The following is a 20,721-nucleotide window of genomic DNA, read 5'->3' on the forward strand; positions in this document are numbered from 1 at the left end:
TAAACTTTCTAGGTTTTTTTTTTCTTTGAAAATGTTTTAATGGGGAATGAAAGGATTTATATTTTTTGAACAATATAAATCCTTCCATTACCCACTAGAAATGTTTTCAAAGAAAAAAACCAAGAAAGTCTTTGAGGAATATAAATCCTTCCATTTCCCACCAATCAGTTAGAACTGAAGAAGCTTCTTGGATGAGAAGTGAAATGTTTCACAGAAGCAAAAAAACCCATGAAAGTCCAATTGACTTTTGGGTTATTTTTGTTTTGTTTTGCTTTCAAAAGCAACACAGCAATACTATATTTTTTCCAATACACTTTTAAAATTTTGTTTTATAGGGACTCATCAGAAGTGATTGTGCATTCAGCAGATGCATTTGCCCCTGTGGCTTATCTCCGCCTGTTAAAGTTGCATTTGGAAGATAAGGCAAGTCCAACATTAGGAAAATGATGGGTTTCTTTCTTCAAATAATTATTTATATATTGGGATGAAGTGTTGTTTTTACATTTACTAATATACATCTGGAAACAAAAATGAAATTGTTTGAAATACAAATGATTAAGAAATTGTTCGTGGAAAACAGGAATGTGTTTGAAGCAGAGCCATCATTTGAGAAGACTGACTGTTAGATTGATTGATTGATTGATTGATTGATTGATTAATTAATTGATCTATCTATCTATCTACTCCCCCCCTCTTTCTCTCTCTCTCCATGTGTATATGTGTACTTATATATTTGAGTGAGATGTACAAACACCTTAGACATATGTAGGAATATTTATTTGGATCAATATTTTCTGTTTAGAAAAAGAATGTGATTTGATAATAATTTTAGTGCAGGTAGAGGGAAGCAATGGCTCATCAGTAAAGGACTGGAAAGTTGACAGCCTGGGTTCAAGATCCAACTGCTGTGCAATGGGTTGAGCTCCCATTACTTGCCCCAGCTGCTACCCACCTAGCAGTTTGAAAGCATGCAAATGCAAGTAGATAAATAGGTACCATTTTGGTGGGAAGATAACAGCATTCTGTGCACCTGGGTTTATGGCCACATGACCATGGAAAGGTCTTTGGACAATGTTGGCTCCCTAAGCTAAGAATTGGAAATGAGCACTGCCCCCTAGAGTTGGAAATGACTGGATAGGGGAAATCTTTACCTTTTAGTGCAAGTAGCATAATAGTGAAATGATATGATCAACTCACCAATCTCTCTTGAACAGAATTGTAGAGAATATGGAAGCTTTATTTATTTATTTATTTATTTTATTTTCATTTATTTATATGCTGCCCTTCTCCAAAGGACTCAGGGTGGCGAACACAAATTAAAAACATACAATAATAGAAAATCCTAATTAAAAACCAATTAAAACAGGATAAGTAAATAATATAACCCAAGAATCAGACTCAGCCCAGTCATTGAAACAGCCAAGTCTTTAGGCCTCGACGGATAGATAGCCTTGTTAAAGCCATAAAGATAAATGTTGCTTATGAGAAGGAAAATACAATTTTAGGTCAAGTAATCCTAGCCCACCACTTTCTTTAGCATCTTGCAACAATTTATATTTAATTCTTGTTTTTTATCTTGCCATACAGATAGTTTTCAATTTACAACCGTAATTGTGACTAGAATTTCTTGTGCTAAGCAACACAGTTGTTAAATGTGTCATGCCTGATTTTACAACCTTTAAGCAACTCCAACTTTCCCATTGGCTTTTCTTGTCAGAAGATGGCTGAGAAAGTTGCAAATGGCGATCACATGACCCTGGAACATTGCAACAATCATAAAATACATGGTGGTTGCCAACCACCTGATTATTGATCACATGACTATGGGGATGCCACAATGGTCGTGTGAAGATCAATCATAAGTCACTTTTCTCAATGCCATTGTAACTTTAAACAGTCATTATATGAACTGTAAGTTGAACACTATTTGTATACATTTAGAAATGTCTTTCTGATATTGTTTAAATAGTACATCGGTCATCATGATTGGTATTATTGGGAATAAAAATAACATCCTAGGCAAAGCATTCATATCTATTACTGAAATTCTATCCAACAATGACAACTGTATAAGTAGCACTCAGCTTTGAAGTTATGACAAATCTCCCCCAAAGTATTTAAGATCTGATTTTGAAATTTGGATGGTTGAAACCCCTCCACCCACCCCAATCACATGACTGCATTTCAGACACTAATCAAAAAAGTTGTAAAATTTGGTTGGTCGTGTGATGATTTGCTTTACAAATATCATGATTTATTACCATAATGGGCAAGCTCATGGTTTTGTAAATTGCCTTCTGTTAAATGAAATTTCACAATTTGCTGTGACCTGTGTATCAGTTATTCTGTGGTTGTAGCCATTATCTGAAAACTCCAAGTATGCTTCCTGATTCCCAAATTTTTAGTGTCTCTGACTGTCCACGAATAATTCTTGATTTTGTTGTGAGCTGCAAGACTTTATGGAGCAATCTGAACCCGAAAAAACAATAGTTATCATTGGAACCTTTTTTTGTGTTTGCCTCTAGCATTGTCTTTAAAATTCAGCTTCTTCATGGAAATATTGTCTTTGTCCCAAGACCATGTTCCTCATTTTCAAATATAGCCTTTTAGTACATACTGTACCGTGTTTGACAAGGATATTGTTTAGCTGTGCAAAGCTTTAAAATATTACTGTGAGACTAAAAATTATGCTGGCCGACTATGTGAAGTGAAACCAAATAAACTGAATAAGAACACTCCTGGAGAGAGGATAAAAAAGTGGAAATATATTAATATTTCTTAGGGGCACTGACTTTATTGCTCATGGCAAACTTGATGCTAAAATGCTTCATACATCACTACAATGTGACAGGCTAGGGAAAATGAAAAACACAAAGCTTTACATAAATCAGGCAAAAATCTTATTAAAATGCATAATATTTTATATAAGAATCAAGATTTTACTTTTATCTATTCAGAAGCTCTTTCCCTCTTCTTAGTAGATATTTAAGATTTTGTGAAAGACCCACAGTTTCAAGCTGTTTTATAGCAAATCATATTTCAAATTCATTGTAGACAAAGCTGTCACATTCTTTAAAAGCAAGCATCATGGAATTCTGATATAGATTTTGGTGTATACAGTTAATGTCTTGTAGAATTAAGGAGGAAAATTGTTTATTTTGTGCTTTGATGGAATCATAGCAAAACCTATTACAATTTTCAGATTAATTTATTTTCTGTCAAGTAATGAATGAGTTCTATGTTATTTATTCTATACAAATTGAGTAAATTATAACTTCACATACCCTACTTTTTAAGAATAAAATTATGTCTGTCCCCCCTGTTGCCCTATTTAAAGGTTTGATCACTTAAGACTAAGAAGTTGGTCATGTTGACAAGAAGCACATTTTATCTTTTCTTTCTTTCTATTCTTCTAAAACAGGAATAAAAGTTTTTTTAACTTATTAAAATGCATTAACTCATTTTATGTAAAGTATTCCATGCTTTCAAGCTAAGAACGTGGTTAAGCATGTTTTAAGACAGTTCACTCATTGAAATTTAAGCAGACTTAATTGTACACCAATTGAAGGCAGATGTTAAGAACTGCTTAACTATTTAATCCTGTAATAAAAGTGGAGGAATAGAATCCTAAAGTCAAAACAGTATATTTACTATGCTTAATGGAATTCTTAACATTCCAGAGCATTAGAGAATACTCATAGATATTATATTTGTATAAGTGTATGTGGATCTGTATGCTCAAACTGTACTGTATGCATATATTCTAAAATGCAAACATTACAATCTTATAGGTTTAAAAGATAGAAGTCAGTAGAATTTATGGATATAATATATATGGTTTTCATGGCAGCATTAGTTTGCTATTGGGCTATTATTTTTGGGCTTTTTGCAAGAATGCTTTGAGAACCCAGCCTTATCTTCAAGTTTGACATTCCCTGGAAGTCTCCCATCCAAGTTTTAATCAGGTCTACCTCTGCTTAGCTTCCAAGCCAAATAGAGCAAGTTGCTGCTGAGATTGTATAGATTTAGCATTTGTAATTTGTGTTTCCGGGATAGAATAATTTATCACTTATGATTTAATTTACAGGAGTAAGCCACACTCACCTCAGTAGGACCTATTACTGAGGTGTATCTAACTATCTAAATAAGCATGATATATAGGCCAAAGTGATACCAGTAGTGGGAAGAGTACTTGGGGCTGTGACTCCTAAACTGGGAGAGTGGCTCTAACAGATCCCAGGAACAACACCAAAAAGTTCTAGCTTGCACTTGAGTAACAAACAATAAATACTGGGACAACATTTTCTCATCAAAATGTGTTGAGTACCAAATTCAGCGAGTTTCCTTCAGTTTCCCTGACCTCTGGTAGAAGACCTGAAATTGAGGAAGACACATACCACCTATAGGGGTGAGAAGGATTCTCTTTTTAATAGTATAAATGTATTCACACATACACATATATATCTAGCACATAGAATGAGATAAGCACACACTTAGAATTCTTCAAACAAAAATATATTCACAATTTCAAAGGTAAAACTTATAAATATGTTTATCCATCTCAAACAAATAAGATCATGAGTAATAAGTAATAGCTTAGCCTAATCACTGTTCTCTTACCTATACTCTCTTTTCTCTTTTTTCCCCCGCCAAGCATATTTGTGTCTCTCCTCCCCTTATCTATCATTTCTCCACTGACATTCTTCACTTGTCATTCACCCGGACTCTACTAACCATTCCACTCCACTGCTGTCAATCACTCCTAACTCACTCTTCAGTTACAATAGGAATGCAGCCGTAGCCATTTAATTATTCTTGTCAAGTTACCAGCTCACATAAAGTCTGGGATTTGCAAGATATGGTTGATTGCCACCAAGTCTTATGGCTTGAGAACTGTTTTCAGAGCTTCTTGTCAAAACTGCACATGGGGAAGCAAGGAGAAAATTGGTAGGTCCTTTTTTTTTTAATGTCAGCTATATGCCTGGCAAATAAACACAGTGATTTTTTATGCTTGTTTTTAAGGCAGATGCACACATAATAGGAATAATGGAAATGCACCTGTTTACACATGTGCCTACAACATTCCCTGTAATACTGAAATATTATACTTAAACATTTTTTTTTTAAACTGCTTATACATTGCATATACCCTGAGGGGTAAACTCTGGATTCTTGTGATATGGATTCGTAGGCTTACATACGAAGAATTATTACTTGAATGAAGGTTAATTTAGCTAATACTAGTTCAAAAGAAACAGAGGAATTTTTTCATCTGTTCTGTCTGTGCTTTCCTGTGTAGCATCTTACAATTGAGAGGTTTAGAATGAGTGGGTTTTATTGTAAATGCCATATCCATCTGAGTACACATTTGGAACAATGCTGCTACTTCTCCCAGGGAACATTTATAGAATAGAATAGAATAGAATAGAATAGAATAGAATAGAATAGAATAGAATAGAATAGAATAGAATAGAATAGAAGAACAGAACAGAACAGAACAGAACAGAACAGAACAGAACAGAATTCTTTATTGGCCAAGTGTGATTGGATACACAAGGAATTTGTCTTGGTGCATACGCTCTCGGTGTACATAAAAGAAAAGATACATTCATCAAGAATCATAAGGTCAACACTTAATGATAATCATAGGGAAACAGTCAATATAAATCTTAAGGATACCAGCAACAAGGTTACAGACATACAGTCATAAGTGGAAGGAGATGGGTGATAGGAATGATGAAAAGATTAATAGTAATGCAGATTTAGTAACTAGTTTGGCAGTGTTAAGGGAATTTGTTTAGCGGAGTGATGGCGTTTGGGAAAAAAACTGTTCTTGTGTTTAGTTGTTCTGGTATGCGGTGCTTTATAGCGTCATTTTGAGGGTAGGAGTTGAAACAGTTTATGTCCAGGATGCGAGGGGTCTGTAAATATTTTGTAAATAAATATGTCTGTAAATAAATATGTACATATTTATGCTTTGGATATATACGGCACCTCAAGATGCCTTGCAATTACTTTGCAGTCTGGACTGATTCTTTTTCTACAGCTAGCTAGGGAATTCTGGGGGCTGAAGTTCACACAACTTTTGTCACAGTTGAGAAAGACTGATTTAGATGTTTTCTTGTTATAATATTCCTTCTTCCATTTTTCTAAATGTTGGAAAAGGATAATATGTGTTCATATTTTATGCACATAGAATGTTTTATTTGTACCAAAAATGTTCATCATGGTGATATAAATAAATAGGGCTATCTCACATTATATGGTTTTTAAAATAATATTTTAAAGATCCATCTAGTTTATAGATATTTTTTTAAAAAAAAAATCCTGAAACTTGGTCAAAGTTAGTGTAGAGAGGTATTATAAGTGATGCTAAATGTATAAAAAAAGTAAATTAGGGAGTATAGAAAAAGTTCACTGGAATATTTTTTCATAATTTATTATAATTGTAATAGAAATCCTATCTGAGTGGACCAAATTAAATAAGAATGGTCCTTGTTGAGTGTACTGCTTGTTGAGTTCAGTGTTCCTACATGTCATCTTTCTTAGTTATGTTTCACAGGTGTTAATTTTATATTCTCTCAACTGAATATTTTATAATCATTTGACAATTCTGGCTAGCCTGCATTAGTTCAATAATGTGCCTGTGCTCTCTTCTGCTGTTCAGTATTGTATTTTCTTTAAATAAATCTCTTCATGTTTAACTACAAAGGCTCATTGGAAATTTGTTTTAGATTGTTTCTGGCAGCACAATGAGCCCTTGTGCCTCAGGTAAAATAACATTTTATTCACTGTTATGGTTTAATACATTATCTTAGGACTTCAAGATGCATTTTTGCATAACAATTGAAAAGATTATTCTTGCCTTTTTCATTACAATATGAAAATATCATTTTTATCTTTAGATTTCTTATGTGTAAATTTTTTCTTTATAGTTATTGAATATCATACTTTTAAAATATTTCTTACAAATCATCACTGTGTTGTGCTGATTGTCTTCCTTCTTCTGGATTTGGTGTCAGTCAGTGTTGATTGAGGGAAGAGGTCCACCCTGCAGCCTCGACTTCGTAGGGTGTCAGAGGGCTCAGTTCTCTCTCCTTTGTTTAATATCTTTATAAGCTGTTAGGGAGGTCATCTGACAATTTGGGGTGAGTTATCATCAGAATGATGATGATACTTGGCTTTACATCTTCACAACAGGCTACTTGAGTGAACCTGTGATGATCCGGGTCAAGGCACGGAGGCACCACAATCAGCTGATAATTCAGACTCCCCTTTATTGCTCCAACTTTCTCCCAAATGCTCCTATGTTTATGGCAAGTTCTGGAGCAAAATGCTCTCTCTCACACACACACACACCTCCAGCAGCCTCTTGCTTTGAGTAGTCCAGCAAAGCACTGTTAGCACAATGGCTTCAAGGCAAAAAAGTCCAGCTAGGCAAGGGAACAAGGCAATGAATTCCACTAAGCCAAGGAACAAGGCAATGAGTCCATGAAGCAAAAGAACAAGGCAATGAATCCATGAATTCCAGACGTTGGCAGCGGCACACAAAATCCATGAATTTAGTATTTGTTCCTGACAAGTGCCCCTTCCCGCAGTGTCTCCTTAAGTCTTAGTCCCCAGGTGTGCCTTGTGGAGAGGGGCAGAGCGCTCTCCTCCTGAGTCGTCGGGTCAGCCTGCACTGTTCCCGCCTTCTCTCCACTCTCCGTGTTCGGGGATCAGGAGGGGGCAATCCTTGCTCGTCGCCTGAGTGCCGTCGCTTCTCATCTACTTCTTGCCCTCTCTTCCCCCCTCCCTCGGTTGTCCTGCCCCTGTTCATCCCTGCTGGCAAGCCATCCCAAGCCCGAGGAACCCGGGGCTGCCTCGTCCAGCTCCTCCCCGAATCATTCCTCCGAAGCCAACAAGGCTGCCCGCTCAACTTCCGTTGGCCCCAGCTATGGCTCGTCCTCCTCCGTGGACACAGGCTCCAACAGAGCCATGACAGATCCTGTCAGTGTGCTGGAGAATGTAAGACTTGGATGGAGTGTAGTAGGCTTCAATTCAACCCAAGAAAAACTGAGCTTTGGCTTTTGGACTTTTTGATACCGGGGATCTTGCATCTGTGATTCTGGATGACAATGCACTGCCTCAGCCTTGGTGTACAATTTGGGATCCTCTTGCCCTCAGCCCTTGTTCAAAAATAAGATAGCAGCCTTGGCTGGGAGGGCCTTTACATACTATGTGCTGGCTGTGTCTGTTCCTGGGCTGGGAAGCCTTCTTCACAGTCACTCATAACTCCATGATTTTCGTCTGGACAATGCAAAGTGTTCTACATGAAGTTGCCCTTGAAGAGCATTCAGATGCTTCAACTGGTGCAGAATGTGGCCACATGGATAGTAAATGACTCCTACTATTTGGCACATATTTGCATCATGGCATTGGCATGGATTGCTAATTGGCCACCAACTATATTCCAGGTGCAATTAAAGATTGTCACCTTTAAAGACTTTCACAGTTTGTAACTGGATTATTTAAGGGACTATCTTTCCCTAGTTGTCTATATCTGTCCTATCCAGTCCTACAGCATGCTTATGCTTATAGTTAAGTAATGTTTGCTGGGGCCCAGAAGGTAGTATTTTCTGCTGAAGCCCAGTCTCTGTGATATTCTCTTTCCAGGGATTATGTGGCCCTGATCTGCTACTTTTCATAAGGCCCTAAAGACATGGCTTTCTGCCTGGACCTGTGTGTGAAAATGGCTTTTTCAGTTGCTATGTATTTTGATATTTGTAGTTTGATCGTAATGGTTTTCTGTTGTTTTTACTTGATTTTAAATTTCCTTTGTTGTCCAGAATCATTTACAGCCAACTCATCGCGGGACAACTTGCCACGGCCAACTTGCCATGGGACAACTCGCTGTAGAACAAGAGTTATACTAATATGAAAAAAATGGTGGAATGGAATCATTAAAGAAAGGATGCGAAAGGAGGGACAGAAAGAAATGTAAATGAAAAAAAAATAAAATATTTTTTTATTATTTTAAAGAATTAAATTGAATTTTTAAATTGTCCCATGGCAAGTTGGCCATGGCGACTGAGCCCACAGTGAGTTGGTCATGGTAAGTTGGCTGTGGCAAGTTGTCCCATTCCGTTTACCAAGAATTGTGGCTATATAAATTGACCACGTATATTCCTCTACTTATGAACAGGTGACGTTCCAAGAGACTGTTCATCAATCTGTTTTGTTTGTAAATCTAAGCAAACAAAAAAATCTTGTGCATAATTCCAGATATTCACAGCTACTACTATACATACCACACACAGTCCCTACACAACTGCATGTATGCCTTTCAGCTAAGTGAACGGCATACATGCAGATGAGTGAGCAGAAGTCAGGAGAAGTCAGGAAAGAGTTAGTGTACGGTGCATTTTACATTAAGTTCCAGAACCTTCTAGGTTGATGTTGCAGAAAGATTTGTTTGTATCCTCAAAAAATTGTAACTAGAACTTCGTAAATAAAGTAGTGTCTGTAAATAAATAAAAATGAATAAAATAATTCTGTAGTGCAGGTGTTGTAATCCATTTAGCCTAACCCAGTGCTTGATGGAAGAAATCTGGATTAGGATAATCCCTAACAGCTATGCAATCTCTGCAGGAAGATTGCTAGAAGGGAAAAAGCCATTTCTGATTCCCATTAGTTATGCTGTTAATCTTGTTTTACCATTCAGAAGTGTCTCCAAGGGTTCTGTCAAATTATACCCTCCTGTAACTTCCGTCTACCAGGATTAACCCTCCCTTAGTAAGAGTAATTGAAAATAAATAAATGTTCTTCATATAAATGAAGGATGTTACGATACCAACCTTTTCTGTTATTGCTTCTCAAGGCTAAGCGTACTCAGTTCTATTTTCAATAAACAACCCACTGGGTTAATATCCAGCCTTGTTAAATGCTTTGAAATCCCATCAATTTAAGTGAAAAAGCTGTATTTGTATGCGAGTAATACACAAACCCTCATAGCTGATTGCTATGTAAAATGGAATTGCTTTGGACCCCATTGGGTTTGAGTTGTGGTTAATAATTAATTGCAATAAGCAGAAATTGACATAACTGGATATAAAATGAGCTGCATGATGAACCTTGGATTTTAGAAATTGTTTATCTGTTTTTCCTCATGACATGCTCCCTAGGTTGGAAGAAAACCACTCCATTAAAAAAATTGTTATTGTCTAGTAAGAGGACACCTTCTGATGGACCTCAGAAATGTTGCTGTATAATCATAATATGAAACAGAAACCAAAGGAAGAAAAGAGGCAAATTTCATTTTGATTAGGGGGAGAAATGTGGAAAAACGATGCATTGAGTAGGGGATAACAGAGAAAGGGACTGATGAAAAATAATTTTGGTTTCTATTTATCTACGTGTGGAGAATTATTCTTTTATACAGAACGGTGGGATTGCATGAATGAGAATGGAAGATCTTTTGATTTGTTTCAGTTCATTTTATACTGTAGACTTGCTTTTCTTTGGTTTAGTATTTTCATAATGAAAGAGCCTAAGAAGTGAAAGAAGTTCATAGAAATTATATCTAGAAATAAGCTTTTACTTACTCTCTCTATTCTGACAAGGGAGCTGTTTTCTTGTATAGTAAGGTCAAGGACAATGGAACATTCCGAAAGATAGACTAAACCAAGTCCTAATAAAACAAAAAGTAATTGATAATATTATGACCTCTTTAGAGCTGCTCAGGAAAGACTTCTTTAGGAATGGAGTTTTGCAGCTTTACTATATTCCACTAAAAATAAATTCCACCTATCTGATTATTTTGAACATGCTTTCCTGCTTTCTGCTTCATCCTTTGGTAATGAAAAAAGTCTAAGCTGTTCATTTTGATTTAAACAAATTATATTTTCATCATTTGTTGAACTAAGGTTACTATTCAAAAAAGAGTTCTGTTATGTTATTTGGGAAAAAAGCCAAATATTGTTCTTGTAAGTCCCCTTGAGTCACCATATGAGAGTAGGTGGTAATATAGATTTTCTAAATAAATAAATTATCTAAATAAATAAATATCAAAGTTCACTGTTTGAAAGCGACATGAATTTTTCATTTTGGAAGCTTTTTACTCATAATCATTTGTTATGTCATTGTTGCTTTTCACACTTTATGATGCTGATATCCCTGTAGGCTTTAATCACAGATGGATTCTCCTTTTCTTTCTCGGGAAGAAGCTATTATCGCTCAAAGAGCATAAATATAATATTTGCAGTGAAAATGCTTAATTTTTATAAGAAAGAATAAGGGAAGCCCAAGGTTTTTAAAAAAGAAATGCTTAAATAGAACAAGAAACAGCTTGCCTGTTTTTACTTAACATTGTATGTTATTTTTAATATAAATGTTATTTTAAACTGGAGACGGGGTGGGTAGGTTATGCATCGTCAATCAGTCTATATCTAGTTTTTCAGTTTTTATCTAGGACCCTATTACAAGAAATATAAAAGAAATTATTTTCGTTGTAGTTCTTTTCCATAGAAGTTTCTAATTATTTTCCCCTACTGTTTTGACATTAGTTACACCTAGGATTGTGATGGCGAACCTATGGCACATGTGCCATAGGTGGTACGCAGCGCCCTCTCTGTGGGCATGCGAGCCATCGTCCCAGTTCAGCTCCGCTGTGCATGAGTGCGTGCCTCCAGCCAGCCAGCTGGTTTTCGAGTTTCTGCTGTGCATACGCAGGGGGCACACATGCATGTGGGGGATGCATGCATTAGTGGGGGCATGTGCAGGAGGTATGCACCTGCATGGGGTAGGGCGCAGGTGGGGGACCGCAGGTGCATTGCATTTTGGGGGTTCGGGCATGCTCCTGCGATTTGGGCTCTTGGTCCGGAAAAGGTTAGCCATAACTGACCTAGGAAATTGCTTCCCTGGGTGACTACAGAAAATCAAAAAATTTGGTAATGAACACAGTGTTAAGAGCAATTTTTGATATGCTATTTTTAAGTGATCTAGTAGCTTAGACTAATAAATAGAGTAAAAAGTACCAATTCCTGTAACAATATTAACAGTGCAACTTCAAAAATCATGTTAATATGAAAAAAGGGATGGAAGGCCTGCAAAATTATGTTCTGTTACTCATACTCTCTCAAAATCTATATTGCTTCCTTCCTTATTCTTCATACTCTTCTGCCAGACTACATAAATTCAAATGCTGCCCATCTCACTGTTGAAGTAACTTTGGGTGGCTTTACATATTCACAACTGCAAATCAGTTGTATAATTCTCCTTTTGTTGATGTATGATCATTCTTTTTATTAACTGCAAGTCCTAAGAAATCTTCAGCTTTTTCTATCTTGATAGATTCCAAAGCCTAGAAATACAGCCAAGAAGAAGATTTGCATATTTAACGTACTGTAGGCCCAAATCATGTGAGTTAATGTTTGAACTCCTGAGTTGCACCTCCAGCAGCAAGATGATTGTAACCATCCCTTATTAAACATTTACTAAGGTGTCTAATATACATGAAATAAAATGTTTTGATGTATTAGCTTCATTTTAAGATCACAGGAAAATAATTTCATCTTCTCCAAAGTGACCCTACACTGAACAAGGCATTTTAACTTATTATGCCATAGGAGGCCTATATGTAACTTTGATTTCATCAGTTTCTTTAAAAATGAATTACTGGGTTAGGAAACACAGTTACTTCTTCCCAAATCACTAACTACTGTAGTTCTTCAAAAACAGCAAGAGCATCTAAACCAGGCCTCCACAACCAAAAGCCTGTGGGCTCCATGTGGATACCATGCAGCCTTGCTGGCATTTTTTTAAAAAAGTTCGGCATATCCACTGCTGGTGAAGGAACCAGGAAGGATCTACTGCTGCTGCCCCCAAAAATTGGCTGCCAAGATCCTATAGTTCCTCCAGTCTTCATCAATACCACCAGCTCCATTACTATTAGAATGCAGTATTGCCGACTGCCAGCAGTTTGATCCTGACCCACTCAAAGTTGACTCAGCCTTCCATCCTTCCGAGGTCAGTAAAATGAGGACCCAGATTGTTGGCGGCAATATGCTGACTCCGTAAATCGCATAGGGAGGGCTGTAAAGCACTGTGAAGCTGTTTATACCGTATTTTTCGCTCTATAAAACACACTATCCTACCCTCCAAAAGTGGGTGGAAATGTCTGTGCGTCTTATGGAGCGAATATTGAATCACAGACTGTGAAGTATATTACCTCAGGGGTTCCCAATGGTGGACCAGTGCCGGTCCTTTGGTGAATAGCAGCTGGGCCGCCGCGGCAGGGTCCTTTTACAGTGCTGAACCCCACCTCTTTCTCTTTTCCGCAGTGTAGGAGTCAATAGGCAGAACTGGCACATAAGAGAACACCTATCTGTGGTCCTCTTAGGCTCTGCCTGATATTTTTTTTCTTGTTTTCCTTCTCTAAACCTAGGTGTGTCTTATGGTCAGGTGCATCTTATAGTGCGAAAAATACGGTAAGTTTAAGTGCTATTGCTTGCTTTTCTGTGGGGCCTGCAGTTAATTTTAATTCATCAGTGTGGTCCTTATCCATCCCCTTCCCCATTTCACAAATCTTTCTTTGATCATTACTTGGATATGCTCCAGAATATAATATCTCTGGTGAAGAACAGAACTAGAGAACTGGAATTAGAATTCAAAATATGGGAAATTAAGAAATTGGTTCTGATGTTTGCATTGTAAGAAAAATGACCAGATTGATCATTAGGCATGGTTTGTGTGTGTGTGTGTGTGTGTGTGTGTGTGTGTGTGTGTGTGAGAGAGAGAGAGAGAGGGGGGGGGGAGGGAGGGAGGGAGAGAGATTATGCTCTGCTTAAATTTTTTCGTATTGGAAGCGAATAATGTTATTTAGTCACAAAACATTTATTTTTGTACAGGGGGGAAAGCAAATATTTCTTATAAATAAAATCACTGATTACTTTAATGAGAAAATGTGCCTAGCAAACAAGATCAGATCTTATGTATAAGACGATCAGAATCTGATAGGTAAGATTTTATTCATTGCTTTTTTAAACAAATAATTCCTATCCAGCTTCTTAGAACACAAAATCTTCTGTTAATCTCCATTGGATCAAAGTAGCTTAAAAATGTAAAACATAAAAGAAAGTGAGAAAGATTATCGTTACTATTTTTAGAAGGTAGTTTAAAAGAGTACTGGCTCATAAACCCTTCCCATTTTGGATTCAGTCATTGTCTTTGGGAGTTGTTGGGCAGTACAGAAATGTAGCCCTAGTAGAATAGTAGAAGCTATTGATCACCAGTGAAATTTTGGTGGGTTGCATGTTTCCATTTCTATTTGCACAAGAAATCCATTGTTGGAAAAATGTTTGTAGACAACAAAAGTGTATTTGTGTGCCAGTTAGATCTTTTATCTTTCAATAATGTGTAATTGATTTTTCCCTCACTTTGTCTTTAAAATATTTATCAACAACATCATAGATTTTTGTGGAGAAGGGATAAAAATATATCCATTATTTCTCTATTTAAGAAATTTAGCTTCATATATTCAATAGTTCCTCTTCCATTTCTGTTTCTTTTTGTATGAATTACAGTATATAGGTGTAGCTGTTACCTATTCATAAAATAAGTGTTCTTCCAATCCTTTATGTGAACGCACTCACAAATGTGCATTGTCTCCCACAAACATTGTTTTAATGAGAAAGATTACACTTCAGAAAACAAGAAGAAATTAGCAGACCTGTTTCCATCCAACTTTAGACTTTTATGTTCTGTTCCAATCAGAGAATTGCCATCACTTTTAGATACTTGTAAGAGCATGTTTCTTGTATTCAGAAATGAAAATCTCCAAACAAAAATTGATTTTGCTAATTATCCTTGCCTTTTTTTTTTAAAACCATGAGTGAAATGTGAGACATGTAGCAAGTTTACAGGGGTTCAGTCATGAACTATCTCACAACCATCCCTGATTATATGTTGACCAACTTTTTCTGTTTTGATGGAACAGGCCTGAAAATTAAGAAAGGTCCTTTAGTCATTCTCTGTGTTTCTGGATAAAAGAAGGAAAATAAGTGGCAAACTATATTTATTTTATGGCTTCCCCTCACCCTGATTCTCTTCGTGTTTTAGTGATCCAAAGTAGGATTCCTAAAAGAATAGTAAACCATGCGTTATCACTGACATTTTGGATTATGTGTCAAAGATTTGGGTCAAGGAAAATATGTAGGAATTGGACAAGTCAAATAGGAAACCGTTGTAAAATGTTGGGAGTTGCCAATGCATGGATGTGCCTTCTGTACTATTGAGCAGGTATATCTATGTAAGCCTGGATCAAATTAATGTTTAAACCCTTTATGAAAGAAACATTGCAATTTTCTCAGCCCTAAGAACAAAATCTCAACAGTTATATTTGCTTGTATGATGTTATTATAAAAAAGCTTTATTAAAAATTTTGCTTTCTAGATTTCTGTTTTCCCAGTCCTAGTCCAACAATTTTTTTAAAAAAATATGTTTTTTAAGTTTATTTCAATCTTTTGTAATTTTAATCTGTTTTTATAGTTATAATTGTTTTTATATCCATTTAAAAACAGTATAACATATTTATTATATTGTAAGCTGCTCCAAGTATACTTGAACTGTGAAATAAACAACATATAAATTTTATAAATAAAATATTGATAAATAAATATAGGCACTACACCAAATTGGCTGTAACAAATGTTCCCATGAATGATTACCTATACTTTAACTACTCCTTACTAGTAATTTCAGCCAAGTATCTCATAGCCAGATGATGTCTAAATGAAACAAGAGTTATTTTATTGAATTTGAATAATTGACCATGTTACAGAGCTAATGGATGAATATATTAGCCTTCCTCAGATAGTAATTGTTTTACTCTGAAACACATTTTTTTAAAAAATAAATAAATGGGATGCTAGTTTCAGGAATATGAATTCGTTTTTATTTACCGATTTGCCTATTACTGTATAGTAGGCTCCCAGTGTTTAACAAAATAGAACATAAAACGTGAATAAAGCAGAATAAATAAAATATATAAAGTCCTAGTAAAAATGACAACCTATCCGATTCCAGACAGATGTCCATTTCCTTTTTATACTAAAATTCTCAAAAAAAAAAAAAAAAAGAACAGTTATATATTATTAGTCTTTGGTATATGTCAGTGTTTTCTCCAATTTGTCTTCTAGATCCAGATTGGGATCCTAGTCTTACCATCAGAAAACAGTGATTTTTTTAAAAAAATCTTTTTTTTTTTCCTTATGGACAAATATATAGTACTGTGGACCTTTGAATATGCTAATATCCACTGCTTTTCCTCATACAGAACATCTGTAGAGTACATATCATTTCAAAGTAAAGTGAATATTGAAGCTGTTTTTTGTTACAAGAATGTTAATTTGTGTTATACTATGAATGTGTTTTTGTGGATCAGACAAGATAGTATACTTTCACTTAGGTTGCAATTCAGGAAATGGCCTCTGGCAGACAATACGTAGCTCACCAGAAGCTTTCCAGTGTTGTGTCTTTTGTCTGCTAATGCTGTGGATTATGTTAAATGCTTTTTGTGAGTAAAATACTAATACATAGTACTAGTAATAAACTGAAATTGCTTTTCTAGCAGAAAAATGGAGAGAGAAATACCTGATCCACACCAGAAGAGGGCAGCAGACAGTGGCAGGAACTTGTTGAATTCACTTTGAAAACTTCTTGTTTTTTTTAAAGTTAAATAGATATATATTGTTGAAAGTTTAAGGTTGCATTTAAAGCACTTTCTTGTCTCCATTATCATTAACATGATGAATGTTCCCATGCGTACTATTGATTTGCATTGTTTTATCTATATAATGATTCCCTGTTAATTGTCCTAAGTAAATTAAATCATTACGTAGTGCTGTTCACTTAGGTTGCAATTCAGTTTTATGTCTGTGTGTCACATCGATCTCCAAGAAAGTATGCTGATGACTCTGCTTGGAAACACATTCTCAGTAATAAGTAGCAACTTCTTAATTTCTCGCTACAACAGGAGGGACTTAGTCTCTTGGTTACTGATTAGCTTTTTATCCAAGAATTAGAATTTGCAGGTAAACCATGTTGCAATGTTTCTTTTAATCAGGTACAGTTTGAGGGCAAAATTCTGCCTGAGAAATGTTCATGTGACACAAAAGAAACTGAAGACAGTGCCTGTCCACCTTCAGATGAGAGAAAGGAAACTCCTTGCATTACATGGCAGTTTTTAAGACCACATTTTGCACAAGAAAGTAAGTTTTTGACTTGCCTTAATCACTATGGACAGTTGGTAACAGTTTTCTGATTTTTGTTTCTGTAATTTTTCTCATGGAGACAAAATTTTTACTAATTTTAACATCAATATAGCATTCAATATTTAATATTCTCAGGAACTTTGTATAGTTCACCCCTTAGATTAGATTTATAGTAGATGTTTCTTTATATTTCTTACTTAAGAGCCTCGGTGGCACAGTGGTTAGAGTGCAGTACTGCAGGCTACTTCTGCTGACTGCAAACTGCCTGCAATTTGGCAGTTCGAATCGCATCTGGCTCAAGGCTGACTCAGTCTTCCATCCTTCCGAGGTCAGTAAAATGAGGAGCCAGATTGTTGGGGGCAATATGCTGACTCTGTAAACCACTTAGAGAGGTCTGTAAAGCACTGTGAAGCAGTGTATAAGTCTAAGTGCTATTGCTATTGCTACTGTTACTTCCGTCCTGTTTTAATTAGAATGTAAGATTCTCCCAAGATTCATAAATCTCCCACTCTTACGGTGTTCCAGAAGTTGGATGGTGCCTAAATCAAATAAATAAGTCAGTGTGTTGCTTTCTTTAAAGATATGTTCACTACTCTCATCATTGACTAGAGATATGGATAGAAAATGTATACATAATACATTTTCACAGATACATGGTGTACACAGCTCAAATTTAAGGAGGCATGATCCATATCAATCAGAAGATTGTATATATATCTTCTGATTGGAGTTAATAAGCTACAGCAGCCATTATTGATCTTCTGATTGATATGGATCATGCCTCCTTAAATTTGAGCTGTAGCATGGTGACACTTATGTATCTGTGTGAATGACATTCCCCAAAAAAAATCATGCTGTCCATTCTGAAAATTCCCATTCATTTAAATGAAGAACTGCACAGAAGAAAAATCTTCCATCCATGCATTCATCCAGGCCAAAATAGGTAGCATGTATGTCTATGGAGATGCTCAGTCATCCAGGTCATGGTGTCTCAAAAGTGCTTTTTCAAGAGGCAGCTGGACTTTCTGGGGGGGGGGGGGGTTTGAAGATGTTTCACTTCTCATCCAAGAAACTTCTTCAACTCGATAGCATGTAGTCAGTAGAATTATACAGAGCTTTTCTTGGCATATCATAATCTATGGTCTTTAATTTAAACAATTTTTTTCAATTCCTTGAACTATCAGTTTATATTAATCACGCAACTTTCCACTCATTAATATGATCAGCATATATCATAGTTTGAAGTGATGCATTGTGGATGAGATCAAATCAGCTTCAAGTGAGTCTTTCTTCTTCCCTTCTTCCTGTTTCATGTTTTTGTTCCTCCCTCTGCAAAATCTGTTAGTCAGGGTTAGGTTATCCCCAGCCTGAATAGAATACTACAGATGAAAAAGGCAATCTGGACCTACTTTGAACAAGTGGAATCTTTTTCATTTCAGCCTAGGGCATAACTGAATCCAAATCCAAAACTGGAACATTTGTTTTGTTTTGTAAAATTACTTCCCATGTTATGTATCCATCAGTGTCCAAGACTGCATTTGCCCATTATATCACGGTTTTGCATTGGGATATGGAGATACATACCCTATAATTGGTATAATATGATACTTCAAGAAGTGGCAAAATTATAAAATAATGGTGGGTGATATCCAGCAAAATCTATCATGGAAAAAAAAAAGGTCAACCTGTTAATAGTTTGGTGGGAAGAATATTATCTTTCTGGACTGTTTTCTGGGGGATTTAAAGGTATTAAGGGTCTGGAAGGGAGAAAAGTCATAGAAATGTGCTACACTCTGTGTTTTATTTTTCATGAGAAAATATTGAGAGCATTTGGGGATACTCATTGGGTACTCATTGAATAGAACCCTAGGTCCAATATTTATGATTTGTACGCTCTTTTTTGGAAAAGATACAGAATCTTTGCAATAAATCAGGAGATATATATAAATAAATCAGAATCTTTGCAATAAACCTGGGTATATTCATTCTTTCTAATGGACTTTTAAGTACAACCATACATTTGTCAGTTGTTTTACACATTATTGCATATGTATTGAATGATCTACTTTTTCTTTTAGAAGATTCATAGAGCAAGTATTTAGGTCTTTTGGTAGATAAAACTAAATAAAGTGAAAAATTATTTTTGTGTGTGTGTGTGTCCACATGCGCATGCCTCCTGATGACTGCCTGGACAAGTCTTTGCCAGTTTTTTGACAAAGTTTTAGAAGTTAGATATCATAGCCTGCTCTTTAAAAGGCTCAGAGAGAGAAAATGGCCCATGGTCACCCAGCTGGTTTTGTGCCTAAAATGGGATTAAAATTCACAATCTTTTGGTTTCTGATGCCTTAATCATTACACCAAATTGGCTCTCTCATTATGTCCTTATTTTTCAATCTTTATAGATAAAGCTCTTGAATTTTCTGGGAAGTCTCTGAAGGGTTACCAGTGGATAACCGGCATCAGCACATACTTTCATCCATCGGAAAGAAAAAACATACAAGAATTGGCAAACGATGTCCTTTCCTCACTCCAAGGTAGTTTTATTTGGCATTTTGAAGTGTAATATAAACTGTAGAAGAGATAGGTTTTAATTAGGGCTTAATAATTAGTAATTAGTGTGTTTAATCAATTAAATGTATTTAGAGCAATTTTAAAAGCATTTTTAGTTTGCATGAAGTAAAGAAGGCTAAAATGCTCTGGAGAATAAATTATGTGATTTGCTCGAGTTGAAATATCAACAAGCAATTCCTTTTCCTCTTGTTGCTCTCCAGCTAGTAGAAAGTATTTTGTTTCTTCTGAGAATTTAGGCAGCCCACATGAGTAATTAGCTGCCTGGGCAGTTCTTCACCATCCCATTTCTTATTTTAAACATTCGTCATCTGCAATTTAATAATTGATGAGAGGGCTGACTGGCACGTATTACTAAGGCATGTAAGGACTAGGTCCAGAAAGGGGCATAGCCCTTTTGGAGATATTCCCAGGTGGGTTTTAAGCCTGGCATCAGCTGAGACCTTAGGGCGAGGAAAGAGATGCCATGATTGTCATCTGAGAATTGCTTGTGGCTTTTAGGGGCACCACATCACAATTCACTGGATGTTAAATAAGATGGGTTCTAGGACCAGTTGGGATTGTTTCTGTTGTACCATCCTCCCTAATGCATAGAAACATCCCTGCCTGAAGTCCTTGACTCCATCTCTGGTTTGGCAGTAGAGTTCTCCAGACTTATATACTTTGGGGGCACCAATCTGCCTGCTCTGGTAATCAGGCCTAAGGCAGTTCAAGAGTTCATGGCTACCCTGAGGGCCATGGGCCTATAACAGGTCACCCAGAGCCCAACATGGGTCAGTGATCACATACCACATCTGGTGTTCCTGTCAGATCAATTACTGTGATTTGAAACTGGGAGAGCTCTTGGTTCTGATTATCATGGGATTCTCAAGTGCTGCCATCCATTTCTGGGAGGCTGGACCCA

General features: G+C 36.2%; 1 protein-coding gene across 1 annotated transcript in view; it reads left to right on the forward strand.

Moving 5' to 3' along the window:
* Positions 1-20,721, forward strand: part of DPH6 (diphthamine biosynthesis 6) — a 229,309-nt gene that overhangs the window by 75,400 nt on the left and 133,188 nt on the right. The window contains exons 8-10 of the mRNA XM_070931353.1: positions 336-423; positions 17,102-17,246; positions 19,652-19,783. Coding sequence (XP_070787454.1) covers positions 336-423; positions 17,102-17,246; positions 19,652-19,783 — 365 coding nt within the window. The remainder of the gene's footprint in view (positions 1-335; positions 424-17,101; positions 17,247-19,651; positions 19,784-20,721) is intronic.

This window comes from Pituophis catenifer, unplaced genomic scaffold (assembly GCF_029215685.1).
Source record: "Pituophis catenifer annectens isolate HBS135680 unplaced genomic scaffold, rPitCat1.0.hap2 SCAF_1, whole genome shotgun sequence".
In the NCBI taxonomy this organism is placed as follows: Eukaryota; Metazoa; Chordata; class Lepidosauria; order Squamata; family Colubridae; genus Pituophis; species Pituophis catenifer.